Here is a 16,112-nt window from a genome sequence, read left to right as displayed (position 1 = left end):
GTAGGTAGATGTATTATAATTGTAATTGTTTCTGACATGTTGTCAACAATTTTACCCAGAACCGAGCGGGAAGATGTGCGTGATGACGATTTTGAGACTAGCTTCTCCAGGACAAAGGAGAATGTTACGAATGATGAGTTACATTTCGGTGAAAATTGGTTTCATGGAAAGCTCTCCGGTGGCCGGGAGGAAGCCGAAAGCCTTTTACGCCAGTATGCTCATCTCGGTGATGGAACTTTTCTTGTGCGCGAGAGTGTCACGTTTGTCGGGGATTATTGTCTGTCGTTTTGGCGTCAAGGAAAACCAAACCATTGCAGGTGTGCTTGCTTCGCTTGTGGTGTTATCTTTAATTTAGTCATTAATTCTTTTCATTTGGTTGCATGTATTTCAGGATAAAATTAAAACAGGACAAAGGGGTAACCAAATACTATTTAATGGAGAACAATTTGTTCGACAGCTTGTACAGTTTGATTATCCATTATCGTCAAAATCCCTTGAGAAGCTCAGTAAGAATCCTGTAGCTATTCGGCGTTAAACACAGATTTAATTAGATTTGTTTTTTAGGAATTTTATATAACGCTGAAAGAACCAGTTCCTCAGCCCAATAAACACGAGAGCAAAGAATGGTATCATCAAAGCACAACCCGTGAACAATCTGAAATTATTCTGCACCAAATGCAAAACGATGGAGTATTTCTAGTCAGACCCAGTGATAAAGGTCCGAATGCATTCGTGATTTCATTTAGGTATATATCTTTCATTAAAATATTAACTATATGTTTTTAATGTTTAACTTCTGAGTCAAGAAGAGTTATGTGCATATATTCTCTATAGGGCCAACAAAAAAATCAAACATTGTCGTATAAAAGTCGAAGGACGACTGTACGGAGTCGGCGGCATGGATTTTGAAAGTTTGATAGATCTGGTTAATTTTTATATGAAACACCCGCTGTACAAGAAGGTGAAGCTTACCCATCCAATACCGAAAGATATGGTTAAAAGGATCAATACAATGAATGTAAGTTGTTATTATAGGGTTAACAAAAACTGCTCTGCTTAAAGTTGGTGGGAAGGGGGGGGGGGGGAGAGGGGGGTTTGCTTCTCTAATCTTCCGGCCATCACATCACGTGATTTTGTATTTTTAGTATATATGCGCACAAAAATCCCATCAATCCTATTTTTCATTGGATTGTCTGCTCTAAAGATATTACCAAGGGCCGTTCATAAATGATGTCGCGTATTGACAGTTGGGGAAAAGCCATGAATTACCGAGAGAAAAACTAGAAATTTGAGACGTACTAGTGGAGCGGGGTTAATAAAACCAACAACAATTTTTAGGCTTTTTTCAACAATTACCCTTTCCATATTTTAGGTGGAGGGGGGAAGGGAGGAGTTGCTTCTCTAATCTTCCGGTCATCACATTACATGCTTTGGTATTCTTAGTATGTATAACAAACATGAAGATGTGACACAAGGCGCTAAGAGCGCACTAAAATCCTGTCAATCCTATTTTTCATTGGATTGTCTGCTCTAAATTTATCACCAGGGGATCATTCATAAATGATATCGGATATTGACAATAGGGGAAGAGCGTCACGTAACGAGATAAAAATGAATTTTAGACGTATCAGCGGATCAGGGATAAAAAACGAACAACATTGTTTATTAATTGCCCCAAACAAAGAATATTCCGTAACGAATATCACGTAACATCGGCGACAGAGCATTGGGATCAAGGCTAAGTTCCCCCTGGGTCGTGCAAAACTGAGAAGCAACATCAATTTAGGCGCAGATAGCAGACGTCCATTTATTTTCATCTTTTTTTGTTTTGTCTTTTCATTTGTTTCTCTTGCTACAATATATGCAACTCGGTGTAAGAGAACGTGACGGCCAAGGAAACGGAAAGACAATAGCCCAAACAGATCAGGAACAGGAAGGAGGATTACGAACAAGCAAACAACAGATGATAAATCGTTTACTTATTTATTATAACTACGATACTAATCACAATTATTTTGCTTTTCTTATTATTATTGTTTATTGGGTCTTTAACCAATAGGTCATTCGCCCATGAAATAAATCGGGATTACAATTAATAAATGTTACATTTCATTTTGTTTGGGGAGGGTTTGCGTTATCCATTTTATTGTTTAAATGCTGTCGTATAGGCCGGCGTCCTTTAGAAAGAGGAGGACTGCCTCCTCGCGAACCGGGTCGTTGGATAGGGTGTCCCGTATCGGACCATTCAGGCCGCACTGACGCCGTAGGTCCTCCAGTTCTCGGCAGTTGCACAGCAGGTGTTCGACGGTGAGGCGGGTGTTGCAAGAGGCACATTCTGGGACGGGCTCGCTGGACACGGTGTGTGCGTGGGTTACTCGTGTGTGCCCCACGCGTAGTCGGGAGACTATTTTTTGTTCCCTCTGGCTGTCTCGGTCGGTCCAGGTGTCGGCTGAGCCTTTGATTTTTTGGGTGTGATTTCGAGAACTCCGCCAGTGGTTGGTGAATCTGTTCTGCAAGCTCATTAGGGAGCCGGGTCCGGGTCCGGGTCCGTCTGCCGATGATGCCGTTACCCTTGATGTCGCTGTGACCTGGAACCCAGCAGATGGTAACCAATGGGTCTCGAAGTGTCTCGATGGCCTGAACGAAGGGATGTTTGGAGGTCCCGCTAGCTACGTCCCTCAGGACCGAGAGCGAGTCTGTAAAGATGACCGTCAGTGTATCGGTGGGTTTTTTTTTATCATTCCCATTGCAATGGCGGCCGCTTCCGCCGAGAAAACTGAACAGGAGGGAGGTAGGCAGAAGGAGAGCCCGTTCCGCAAGCCGCTGATCCCCGCTCCTACACCGTCGTAAGCTTTGGAACCGTCGGTAAAGATTTTAGTGGGATGTGAATACCTTCGGTAAATTAGCTGTCTATATTTAACTAGTATGCTGCTGGGGTGGTCGCCAAATTTTATAGTGCGAGCAAGGCTGTCGTCGGTGTTGGGTCCGGGGTCGTACCAAGCCCGCGGTCTCACCCGGTGTAGACGAGCGATGGGTGGGAGGTCGTTGCTGGTGAACTCCTGGTACAGGCACTCGTCGCCCGAAGTTTTCTCCAGGAAGCTTAGTGCTCTTCTGAAGGCCACCCTGGCTGTTTCCCAGCGGCAGGGTAGTACTCCTGCCTCTACACAGGCAGCTTCGGCCGGGGTACTCGGTAGTAGACCGGAGGCTAGTCGCACCGCTCTGTGGTATAAGGGCCCGAGGATTTCGGAGAGTCCCTCTAGGTTCCGGCAAGTCATCTCGATCCCGTAGAAGATTCTGCTGTGGATAAGAGATCGTCCAACGTTCAGCGCTACTCGGCGATTGTTTTTGGGATGGTGGGCGCAAATGGTCCAGACTAATCGCTTTCTGCTCTGGTAGTCTTTTTTCAGTCGCCGGAAGTGTGGTATCAAAGTCAGTTTCCGGTCGAGGGTGATCCCGAGGACGACCGGTTCCTTTCGGAGCGGAATAACTGTACCGTTGAGGCGGATTGGACGAGCGTTGGCTGGGTGATATGTACTGCAGCAGTGTGTAATGGCGCACTTGCTGGCGGCGATGTTGAATCCAGTGGCGAGTGCCCATCGGCCGACTGCGTTGAGGGCGGCCTGCAGAGATATTCTTGTGCGCGGGATCGTCGTCCCGAGGGCCACCAATATGATGTCGTTCGCGTACACGAAGACATAGGCGCCCCCGGGTAGCGCGGTGAAGAGCGAATTCATCCTCACTAAGAAGAGGGTCACGGCTAGTATCGATCCTTGTGGCACTCCGTTGGCCTCGCGGAATTCGTCGGAAAGTGTGCCGCCTATGCATACCCGAAAGCGGCGATTGGTTAGGAAGTTTTGGATGAAGATGCCTAGGTTCCCCTGTATGCCCCATCGTTGGAGTTGTTGAAGGACGCCTTCGCGCCAGACTGTGTTGTAAGCTTTGGCTATGTCGAGTATGGCAATATCGGCGTGGATGCTCTGTCTAATACCTCGCCGAGCGAGCCCAGGTGGGCTCCGGTGCCGAATCCCTTCCGGAAAGCGAATTGGCGTGGGTCGAGTAGTTTCTCGTCTTCCAGTCACGTGGTCAGTCGCCGGTTTACCATCTTCTCCAGTGTCTTAGCAGTGCATGACAGCAGGCTGATTGGCCTGAAGTCGCTCGGGGCACGGGTATCCTGGCATTTTTTTGGAATGGGGACTACGTGGGGCAGTTTCCATTCCTCTGGGAAGGACCCGCGTTCCCAGATAGTGCTAAAAGAGTCTAGGAGGGTCTTTTGCCTCCGGGCGGAAGATGCCTAAGCATCGGGTAACCAATCCTGTCAGGGACGTCGGACTTTCCTCGTGCGTTAGTGAGAGCGACGGCAAGTTCAGCTCCGGTAAAGGGTCTGTTGTAGGTGGCTGTGGAGTCTGACGTGAAGGTCGTAGGGGAGGCTTCGAGTCTGTTTTTTTCTGAGCGAATGCGGCTGGCAGGGCTTTGTTGGCGGATAACGATTCGAAGTGGAAGTCTATCTTGTTCGCGATTTCCTCGGGATCAGTAATGGTGGTGTTGTTGATCGCTAAAGAGTAGCCATTTTGTCGACGTTTGCCACTGAGCGCGTCTCCACAGCTCCGTGGTTGAGGAGTCCGTGTGGATACCGTCCACGAAGTTCCTCCGGCTGGTTTCTTTAGCCGCTTGGATTGTTTTCCTCGCAGCGTTTCGGAGCGTTCTAAAGTTGTGCGCTCTTTGGTCCCGAAGAGGGTGATTGGGCGGTGTTTTTTGTAAGGTGCGGAGTTTTCCAGCGAGCTTTGACAGCAGCGGCGGATTCCACCAGTGCACGGCACGGTGTGGTGGTACCCCGCTTGTTCGGGGGATGGTTTCTTTCACTGCGTCGACGATAGTTTCTGAGAGTTCGACCAGTGAGTACGTACGGTCTCGATCAAGGTGGGACTGTATGGCAGCGTCGTAGACATCCCAGTCGGCATTTTCGTATAGCCAACGTCTTCGTCGGGTGGTTTTAAGTTGGAGGCGATTTATGCGTAGCACGATGGGGAAGTGGTCACTCCCGGCGGTATCGTTACACGTGGACCAGCCGCATATCCCAGCGATGGAACTGGAGGCGAAGGTGACTTCGAGGGTGGAGGAGGCGTTGCCACGGATGAACGTGGTACTGCCGTTGTTTAGTATCACGGCGTCGATTTCCTCGATGAGTTTGACGATCTCGTTACCTCGGTGGCAGCACTTGTCCGAGCCCCAGGCCTTATGGTGGGCGTTGAGGTCCCCCATGACGATGAATGGGACGGGGACCTGGTTGATCAGGTTGGTTAGTTGGCTTCGTATGTTGGTAACCCCTTGTGGTAGGTAGATGGATACAATGGAGCAGCGGATGGGGGTTGATATCCTCCTGGCGACCGCTATTAGTTCCGTGTTGAGGGGGAGGTGCACCGACCTGGCCGTCTCTCATTCGTATCTTTCCGAACCATGGGGTGGGGACAACGCCGGTGTGCAAGTGGGTTTCCTGAATGGCGAGGCAAAGTAGTTCGGTGCCAGCGATTATGTTATGTAGGTCCCCTAGGTTGTTCCTTAGGCCGTTGATGTTCCACTGGACGGCTAGCGTGGAATATTCTGAGCCGGTGCTGTTGGTCATCGAGACGCTGTTGAGACTGTGCAGTAGGACTGGTCTTGGTGGGAGTAGGGTGTGGTTAGACTTACCCGGTGGCGATCCGGGACCCCTGCACCATCAGCCGCCGAAGGCTCGTCGGTGAGGGCCGGTATGTCCGCGGACGGGGCTGGTGCAGGGGAAGAGGCTTTCTCTCTTGACAGGAAGCTATCGGTTTCGTGCGCTTTGTTTGTGTTGAGGGGGTAATTTTTGTTGCAGTTGTTGATGGGTGGTCTGGCGTACGTCCCTTCCAATGACCGCGGGAGGTAGAGTAAAGGGTCCGCAGGCGTTGTGTCGGTGGTTTTTGACCGTTGCGTTGCGGGTAGGTTTTGGTATCGTTTTCTGAAGCGTGTGGTCAGCCAAACGTCGGCAGTTCGATCATTCCTTGAAAAAGAGTTTGTGGCGCTGAATTGCTCTTGTCGGCTGGAATGGTGATATGAACTTACCCGGGATGGTCCCGGGCCTCCCTCACCAGCAACCGCCGGGGAAGCATCGCTGCAAGGCGGAACGTCCCCGGTCAGGGCCGGCACGGGGAAGTGGGCGTCACGATTGGTAACTACTGGATTCCTGGATGGTCTAAAACGTACCGGATGCCAAGAGCAACCGGGAACCGGGCTGAGGTCTCGTTGTACTCGTTGCTGTTGATGAGTAGTAGTTTCCCGGCTGAGAGTTCTTCCCGGTGGTCCGCCAGGTACGAGGATATCGGGAGACCTGAACCGGTTCTCGTTGCAGTGGAGCTGTTCGCTTAGTTTTTCTGATACTGGTGTCATTTTTGAGATCAGGCGGGGAGATCGCCTACTCTGGGGCCCGGCAAGATGCTGGAGGCGGACGTGGTTCCCGTCGTTTGGGATTGCTGTGCTGGTGGATTTTCTGGATTTCTGTCTGGTTGGCCTGAGATGGATGGTGAATGCGTAAATTGAATGCTAATGGGGATGTTAAAGGTACTTCCCTGTTGGTGCTCCAATGGTCCTGTGCCAACAGCCGCCGGGGGTGCATCGGACGTATCCGAAACTTCCCCAGTCAGGGTCGACACAGGCGGGATTTGTTTTATGTTGCTGTTGAATTCGTTGTTTTTTATTGGCATCCCCAGTTGCTATGATCGTTGTAAAGCTAGTCGGACATTACGAAAGACGCTTGGGGCATGAAGTTTTGCGTCGTTTCGGTGTCTGAGATGTTCAAATGTCCGGATAGTGAAGGGCTGTTGTTGCGGGTATTCGGTCGGGTTGTCCGTTGTTGTTTCGGTGGTGCTGGCTCTGTTTTGTTTCCGATAAGGCTTTGGGATTTATCCCCATCGCCTGCTCGGCTACGATTTCTTTGCTGCTTTCGTTCGTCACGAAGTCGGGGGTCTCGCTGTTGTTTCGCGGCTACTACGTTACATTCGGTCGATATCGTTGTGGTCGGGTTTAGTTTGTTGACGTTTCCCTGCTCTACTTTCGGTGAAGTGTTAGCTCTGCTAGTTTCCTTCGTTACCTCGGTGAGTTGTTGCTTTACAATTCTAAGCTGGCGAACGGCCTCCGCCAGGTGGTTTTTTAAGTTTAATATCTCATCGTCCCGGTCATCTTTTGGCGGATTGCTCTTTTCGCCCTATAGCCTAATGAGCTCCGCCTTCAGTCTAGCGATAGTGGAATCTTTCTCGTTGTCTTTTCGATTCCGTGCCTTTCTGGGTTGTTTGGCGTAACTTGGTCTTTTGCGCTTTTGTGTTATTAGAGCTCTTGCTTAGGGGAAGGAAAGGTTTAGGGAAACTTTCGCTTTAATCTTCCATGTATTTGGGGCACTTTTTTGCTCTTGTTGAGTACTCTCCGCTGCAGTTTATACACTTCGAGACTTGTGTGCATGGGTTATCTTTGGCTGATGGGTGGTTCAGGCTGCAGTTCAAGCAAGTTTCCTTGTTGGGGCACACCCTAGTGCCATGCCCAAATTTGCCACAGCGGTAGCACAGCATGGGGGATGGGTAGTAGAGTCGGATGCTAGTGCGTACCAATCCGAGGTAAATGTAGTCGGGGGTTGAGCCACTAAAAGATATCACCACCAGAGGAGTATTGCTCACTACTACTTCGTGCAGCTTGGTGATCCTACGCACTGCTGTGACTCCTTGACCTTTCAGCTCGTCAAGAAGTTTTTCCTTGCTCATGTCTTTGGTATCGATATCGTAAACGACACCATGAGTAATGTGGTGTGAGAAACCACCTCAACTTTTTGCCCGTCGATCAGCTCGTTCAAACTCATCAGAGCGTTATATGCCTTTTTCGATGTCGTCCTTAAGACATAGCGAGTCCCTCTACCTTCTTTTGTGGCCGAAACCACCTTTGTCGGATCGCATCCTAACACACGTTGTACCGATTTCAAAATCGTGAACGGGCTAGCCTCAGTCGGGCATCGAAATCACCATCCAATGATTTTGCTCGCAGTAGCAGAGTCTGCTTGTCAATTATATCGCCAGAGTTTAGGTACCCTGGCAAAGTCCGACTCTAAGATGGGCCGTTGCTCTCCAGGATGGGGAGAGGGAGAGGTTCCCCCATTAGGTGGGTTGTTTATGGGTTGTCAGGTGGGCGGAAGTTGGCTCTTTCAAAATGCACCCTCTACACTGCACTACACTACCGCCGGCAACTATGGAGCCGATTACACTATTTCGGTTTGAATTCGCGCGCGCACGTGCAACTGTTCAAACCAATGCTCGTGGTGGAGGCGGACGGTTGACCACGGTTTGAACTTTTTGATTTGATGGAGACGCGCTATCGCTCAACTCCTTCGGAGTCTGTGCTCCTGGTATCGGTGGGAGAGTCGATTTTGAATTTTCAGCTTAAAATTCGAGTAGCCTTCGCACTGATGATACACGGCACTTCGCACTCGCGTAACGGACTGGGCGGAAACCAGTTGGTATACTAACCGGGAGGCTGAGCCCGAACTTCGGAAACTATATGGGTGGCGTGGAGCGGGCGAAAGTTTGGGTTTTTAAACGCGGAGCTTGTGTTGAGAACAACTATCGGCTCCGAGTGAGTTAACCCAACTGATTTTGCTTTTCTTGTTTCGTTTCAGCAAACCAAAATCTATACGGACTAGCACATACGAACAGTTAGGCTTTGCAGGTGCTCATCTTGACAGAGTCTAGATGGGCGGATGAACGTCTGCCAGGGTGTGGGCTGAGAAATGACAATGACACTGTACGAGATGGCGCTGGGCCTGTGGCCTTTGACTGGCATGGTCCATTCTCATTGATTCGGAAGTCTTCTTGGCTGGTAGGTAGATATGTGCTCCTATTTGCAAGTTGATCAATTCGCTTGAGTGGGGGACATGTGGATCCTACTAGTTGTCGACTCTTTTGATCGTGAGTATGAGGCTAGTTCAGGAAAGAAGTGCAGGACTGGCACCTAAGAGATAGTTGATTATTCAGGACTTGATTTCATGATTATTAAACTCGATCAAGCACACCGGCTCTCAAAAATGATAAGCAACCCTTTCGGGTCGGTGTGGTCTATTCGAGTTGAACCAGGCGGACATTCGGTTCGAGCAAACTTTATGGATAAATATTTCTTACGCCTTTATTGGCAGAGATTCTTTTTGCGAAATCCTAAAATACCTTCACTGGTATAGCTACTCAGGATAATAATAATAGAAAAATTATGGGTTTTCCTGGTCCATAATGTAATGAATATGTATATTGACTAGAACAGGGATAATCGAGTTATGTTATAAGATAGAGAAGAAACAGCACAGTTGTAGGAAAAGTATTCGCGAGTAAGGACTAATACTGCTAGTATGTTTACCGTTTCAATTAATAGTCGATTGATACGCTTCGGACCTAGGAGAGAAAAAGGAGATTAGGAAGAGACAGAAGCGGATTCAATGCGAAATTTGCCAATATGACGTTGACCCCAAGGCGATGGTAAGATGATTTTTCATAGGATGACAGACTACATGACACGACGTTACACGCTCTAAACTTGCGCCAAATAGTTTGTATGTATGTATGAATGTAAGCCCGTATGTATGCCTGTATGCATGGATGTGTATAGGACCAATGTATCCCTGAGCAACATGGAAGGACGCTTCTGAGCCGCCAAAACGCTCATGGGAAGCCGGGTGCGCGGTCGTAGGTGTGACCGTAAAGCACTGCACACACTGTCAAGTGCGACGGAGAGACGGTAGGTGCACAGTTAATGCACATAGGTTGCAGAAATAGGTTGTTGAGACAGCCCGATTACACACTGATAAATAACAATAACAATTACCCTTTCCATATTTTAGTTTTTACCTACAATTACCCTTTCCATATTTTAGTTAGTATCAGTTTTGTCTGATTTATTTCACATCCTAAATGTATCTCCCTACAAGTAACGTTTCCTTAACCTGATATAAAGCTTACGCTAACAGGTTGTCGTTGCAAATAAACATACAAAATGCAAACAAAATACAAATTTTCTGCGAGACATTGTTTATGAATGGACCCCAAACATAAAATATTCCATAACGAATATCACGTAACATCGATGACAGAGCAGTGGGATCAAGGCCTAGTTCCCCCTGGGTCGTGCAAAACTGAGAAGCAACATCAATTTCGGCACAGAGAACAGACATCCATCTCAAGCGTAAAAATTGAGTAGGGGTCACATCCAAATGTAATTGAGAGGCTACCACCAGAGGTGGTTCTGTCGTCGTTTCTATTTGGTGCGTGAGTGTTACTGAATTGATATCCAAATGATCGTTATAATTATGGGATATGCCAGTATGGTGGTCCTAATGATCTAGCAAATATTTGTTCAAATGTCAAAACAAGCATTTTAAAATTGTTTGCTCGAAACTGGATGTTTGTTCTCTATGACTTAGTTCTAACAGTTAAAATCTTAAATTATTTATGTTTATCAAACCATACAATCATAATTACACAATAGATCAGGAATAATAACCGGCAGAATATATAGTTACAGGGAAATTAGTATTCGTGTACATTACGATTATCAGTGCTCTCTGAATTAGTTAATAGTCGATTAATCCGCTTCAGACCTAGGTGACCCAAGAGGAGATCAGGAACAAGACAGAAGCGGAATCAATGCGAAGTTTTAATTGCATCACTGACGATTTAACACGCGTTGTTAGGAGCTTGATACATTGGATTAGACAAAATAGGGGACTTGACGTTACACACTTCGAGACAAACAGGCGCAAAATTTAGTCCGCCTCCCGAAGACCGGTGTTTACTTGGCAGACAGTTGCTAATTCGTCCGATTTTGCAAATTTTGTCTCGCGGGACGGATCGAGATCCGCTAGGCTCTAAGCTGCATTCCTATTAGCCCGTTAAAAAAACAAAAACTACTCTGCTTAAAGTTAGTTTTAAACCATTTTTCCAAATGAAAAAAAAACTTGTAAATTTGCTTTGATGGTCCGTCACAGATCCCGTACATTGTTAGGCTGCTAATGACGAAGGCAATATGATAAGGTTTGAAGATTATCAAATACATACGAGCGTTTTTGCTGTTGGCGTTGACAACGAATTTAGGAGAACAGCTTGTAGGCAGCGTTTAGCAATGTGATTGCTCGGTTGTTGCAGCAAGTCAGCTCATCACCCTTTTTGTAGATGGCACACACTATTCATGGAGGCACTAGGTTCATTCTTGTCGATTTTTTCGAAGGATTTTTTATGCGATTCTCATGCATGAGGAGCTGAGTCCACTGGAGGTTTATATCCGACTTTTACGTTTTAATATGTTTAAATCTGGTTTGACGAAGCATGTCTTGCTCTTGCGACATTTTCGGACGCTTAAATGTAAATTCATATGAATTGTGAAGCTCCTTGTATGTGCATCTCGCGAGACGTAAAGTTGCAAGTTTTTTTAAGTGTGTATTTATGACCATAAGTTATAAGGGATTGTGAATACAGGAAGTTTGATACCCATACCTGTAGTATTTAGTTCATACTGGTATATACTACCTCCACCCAAAGCTTCTGAAACTGACAAGAACAAGAACAAATTCTATCGAATGGCTATCGAATTAACTCACAATGTTCTTCGTGTTCCTCTGGACACCAACCGCTTGTTGAACTCATTATGCTCTATTAGGATATTGCTGATAGAAATTCTTTACTTCAGAAGAATAACACGCATTTGAAGATTGCTTTAAACTTTGAACTCAACAAATATTTTGATTTTAGTGTACATAAAATTTGGCAAAATTATGTTTCAACATGGTATATACTAATGATTTTATTTTAGGGCCCGGATGACAATGGTGCGTATAGCTACATGGATCCTTGTTGCATGAACGAAAAGGTAATTAAGAGTCTTTTTCTAAGGTCTATTTTTTCTATCATGCGTGTTTATTTCATCGTACAGATAAATGTGAAAGCCCTCTATGATTACAAAGCACAGCGCGATGACGAGCTTTCATTTTGCAAGCATGCCATAATTACAAATGTAGATAAGAAAGTGAATGAATTATGGTGGACTGGAGATTATGGTGGTAAAAAGCAGCATTACTTTCCTGCGAATTATGTACAAGTGATAAGCACTTCTGACGGCAACAGTGACGACAGTGGAAGTGATTCTCTTATGCTCGGAAGTCTTCAAAAAGGTATTTGTTTATCACTGCAAACTTTAGCTTATTGAATAAATTTTCCTCTTTATAGGTTCTCTTGACGTGCACGGAGCTGTTGTCGAATTAAGCTACGGTCCACATTCGGAGTTGGAACGAATCCTGCGAATTCAAAACCCGTCAATGCAAAATGTTTTCGAAGTTGGAGTGCAAACCAAAGAACTTGCCATCGAATGGATGAATTCCATAAAAGAAGCCGCACAAAATGCTAGTGTACTTGAAGATGAGCGTCGCCGAATGGAACGGAATTCGCGAGTAGCAAAGGAAATGTCTGATATGATTATCTACTGCCGAAGCGTACCTTTTAAAAATACCGGCTGGGTTTTTTACGAAATGTCTAGTTTTCCGGAAACAAAAGCGGAAAAGTATTTTCTACAGCAAGAAAGTAAACTTTTTGTACGATACCATCGTAATCAAATCAGTCGGGTGTATCCCAAAGGACAACGGTTGGATTCTTCCAACTACAATCCGATTCCGTTGTGGAACACAGGATCTCAGATGATAGCTCTTAATTTTCAAACCCCAGACAAAGCAATGCAATTAAATCAGGCAAAGTTCAGAGATAACGGAGCTTGTGGGTATGTTTTAAAACCAGATTTTATGTTTAGAGACGAATTCGATCCAAACGATCCTAATACGTTAATTGGCATTGAAGAAAAATTAATAAATATTCGAATAATTGGCGCTAGACACTTGTGCAAAGGCGGAAGAAATATTACGAGCCCACTTGTCGAAATAGAATTATTAGGTGCATCTTTCGACAATGGAGTTAAACATCGTACCAGGGCCGTGGGTTAGTATTTTTGTACTTTGAATTTCATTGCACAATTTCTAATGTTTAATTTTTAGCGGATAACGGTTTCAATCCTATTTGGAACGAAATATGCGAGTTCAGGGTAATCAACCCGTATTTTGCAATGCTACGTTTTGAAGTACAGGACGAAGATATGTTTGGTGAGCCGAATTTCATTGGACAAGCTGTATTTCCCGTAAGACTATTCATAGGTACCACGTTGGTCGAGAAAAACAAAAATAAGTTTATGTTTTTATTCAAACAGATAAATTCACTACGTACTGGATATCGTAGTGTACTCTTGAGGAACAAGTACAGCGAAGAACTTGAGTTAGCAACACTTTTAGTTCACATAAGCATTCGCACTAGCGAACAGGTGAGTGACGCATAGAAAGAATATCGGAAAAACACGGTACATCCACGGTTTACATTCGTCCCACAGAACGGAAACAACCTATTTAGCTAGGACTATTCTACACTCTGTCTCAACGACAAATAATAATAAATAGTGTTAATGGTGCCCAGCGTGGATGTACAGACTTCACATTGCAAGTATTATTTATTGATGATGCATTTTATGCGCAACAAAACTAACATTCGAACAGATGTTAAAAAGTGCCTAACTAGTTTAGTTAAAATTTTATTGAATGATGTAAAGTTTATTGCGTGTGTATGTGGTTGGTGCATGCTCGAGTTATGTATAATGCCTTCATATACAAACTTACATATGTTATTATTGTGTTATTTATCAATGTTTGGAATAAAAAATAGATTAAAAAAATGTTATTTTTATTGATGTGAAAAACATTTTTCATTCTGATTACAAATGTATTTATTTAACTTGGTTTATGGGTATATAATTTTGTCTTGCATTGTCACAATGCATAGAATTTCGCGTGATTTGTTCCTAACAAAAATCGATTGATGTATTCATGTTGCTCCCAGTGACAAATGATTCTGAATGCGAATTTACACTAGCCTTGCCATTTTTGCAACATCACTCGATCTCAAAGAGCGCCAGGCTGAAAAAGTTCCCTTTTAGCGACGACTACATATCAAGAAGACTGGCAACTCTGTCACCCAAGTAGCAAATCGCAACTAGTTTTAATCGTCTAAGTCCGAACTATGTTGCAACGAGAAAACATTAAAGTTATTTTTGTTGCACTGGTTGAACATAGATAACATCAAGGTTATTTCATAACATCTTTTGTCACCAAATGGTCATTTATGTTGCCAGCTATAACATGTTCATTAATGTTCTGAACTTATTGTTGATGCTGCAGAATTTGTTGAAATTTTGTTACGATTTTGATTTTGTGATATATATTTTGACAATTGCACATTTGTCCAACACCAAGATTCTTACTGAAAACGTTTCAGTTTATAAAGTCATAATCGTGTTATACGTCCGTGGGCTCTAGACTGCAAATTTTTATGCTTAGGGATTTGTAGCTTGGGGACCTTGGATTCTGTTGGCCCCTAGAATCTATTAGCAACACGGCGCGTGCTTCAGTTGGTGGATAGAAGCGAAGGGATACCCTGACGACTGGAAGATTGAATTATTTTTGCTATCTATTCAACTAGATCCAGACCGATGCAGCATCCTATAGTTGATGGTTCATTACATATAATCTAAATTAAATATCATTCAATTTGCACAATGCATTAAGGCGATTAGCCAAAGTACTCGGATCATACCAATTTAAACCCAAATCTAAAGTAAACATCATTCAATTGCACAATGTATTGAATTTAAAATTTAAGTGAACTATCCAAAGTATTGGGATCATATCAAGTCAAATGTTCAAAATGTGCCTAGTAATTTTGAAGAACCATCATCCACGCGAACCAAACCGTCAAATAAATCGGCTATGTTCCCAAATATAAGCAACTTAGAATACGTCCCTCCCGTTCTTTTCTTCTACTTCATTTGTCTGTTTTTGTTTTTCTTCTATTAGTTTGCTTTTCCACTACTCATGTAAACCAAAAAAAAATCAGTCAATTTATACGCTTCTACTTAATGTCTTCATTTTTTTCTTTTAATTCGGCATGTTCTTGGGGGAAGGGGAGGAGTTGCTTCTCTAATCTTCCGGTCATCACATCGCATGCTTTGGTATTCTTAATATGTATAACAAACATGAAGATGTGACACAAGACGCCAAGAGCGCACTAAAATCCTGTCAATCCGTTTTTCATTGGATTGTCTGCTCTAAATATATCACCAGGGGACCATTCATAAATGATGATGGATATTGACAATAGGGGAAGAGCGTCACGTAACGAGATAAAAACTAAAAATTAATTTTAGACGTATCAGCGGATCAGGGATAAAAAAGTACAACATTGTTTATGAATGGCCCCCAAACAAAGAATATTCCATATATCACGTAACATCGGTGACAGAGCATTGGGATCAAGGCCAAGTCCCCCCTGGGTCGTGCAAAACTGAGAAGCAACATCAATTTAGGCACAGATAGCAGACGTCCATTTATTTTCATTTTGTTTTGTTTTGTCTTTTCATTTGTTTCTCCTGCCATGATATGAACGAATTGGTGCGGTTCGAGCGTGAGGGCCAAGGAAACAGAAAGCCAGTGGCCCAAACAGATTAGAAACAGGAGGGAGGATTACGAACAAGGGAACGGACAACAGAGGAGAAATCGTTTACTTATTTATTATAACTACGACACTAATCACATTTATTTTGCTTTTCTTGTTTCGTTTCAGCAAACCAAAATCTAAACGGACTAGCACATACGAACAGTTAGGTTTTGTAGGTTCTCATCTTGACAGAGTCTAGATGGGTGGATGAACGTCTACCAGAGGGTGGGCTGAGAAATGACAATGACACTGTACGAGATGGCGCTGGGCCTGTGGCCTTCGACTGGCATGGTCCATTCTCATTGATTCGGAAGTCTTCTTGGCTGGTTGGTAGATATGTGCTCCTTTTTGCAAGTTGATCAATTCGCTTGAGTGGGGGACATGTAGATCCTACTAGTTGTCGACTCTTTTGATCGTGAGTATGAGGCTAGTTCAGGAAAGGAGTGCAGGACTGGCACCTAAGAGATAGTTGATTATTCAGGATTTGTTCTTATGATAATT

General features: G+C 44.5%; 1 protein-coding gene across 2 annotated transcripts in view; it reads left to right on the top strand.

Annotated features, from left to right (window-relative positions):
- Positions 1-13,767, top strand: part of LOC131688776 (1-phosphatidylinositol 4,5-bisphosphate phosphodiesterase gamma-1) — a 28,874-nt gene extending 15,107 nt beyond the window's left edge. For both annotated transcript variants that reach the window (XM_058973291.1, XM_058973290.1), the window contains exons 6-15: positions 60-317; positions 392-506; positions 565-746; positions 835-1,018; positions 11,842-11,898; positions 11,962-12,199; positions 12,255-13,013; positions 13,070-13,209; positions 13,279-13,389; positions 13,456-13,767. In XM_058973291.1, coding sequence (XP_058829274.1) covers positions 60-317; positions 392-506; positions 565-746; positions 835-1,018; positions 11,842-11,898; positions 11,962-12,199; positions 12,255-13,013; positions 13,070-13,209; positions 13,279-13,389; positions 13,456-13,479 — 2,068 coding nt within the window. In that variant the 3' untranslated portion in view covers positions 13,480-13,767. The remainder of the gene's footprint in view (positions 1-59; positions 318-391; positions 507-564; positions 747-834; positions 1,019-11,841; positions 11,899-11,961; positions 12,200-12,254; positions 13,014-13,069; positions 13,210-13,278; positions 13,390-13,455) is intronic.
- The last annotated feature ends 2,345 nt before the right edge of the window (positions 13,768-16,112 follow it).

This window comes from Topomyia yanbarensis, chromosome 3 (genome assembly GCF_030247195.1).
Source record: "Topomyia yanbarensis strain Yona2022 chromosome 3, ASM3024719v1, whole genome shotgun sequence".
Classification (NCBI taxonomy): Eukaryota; Metazoa; Arthropoda; class Insecta; order Diptera; family Culicidae; genus Topomyia; species Topomyia yanbarensis.
The sequence above is the reverse complement of the archived record's forward strand: the minus strand, read 5'-3'. Positions and strand labels throughout refer to the sequence as shown.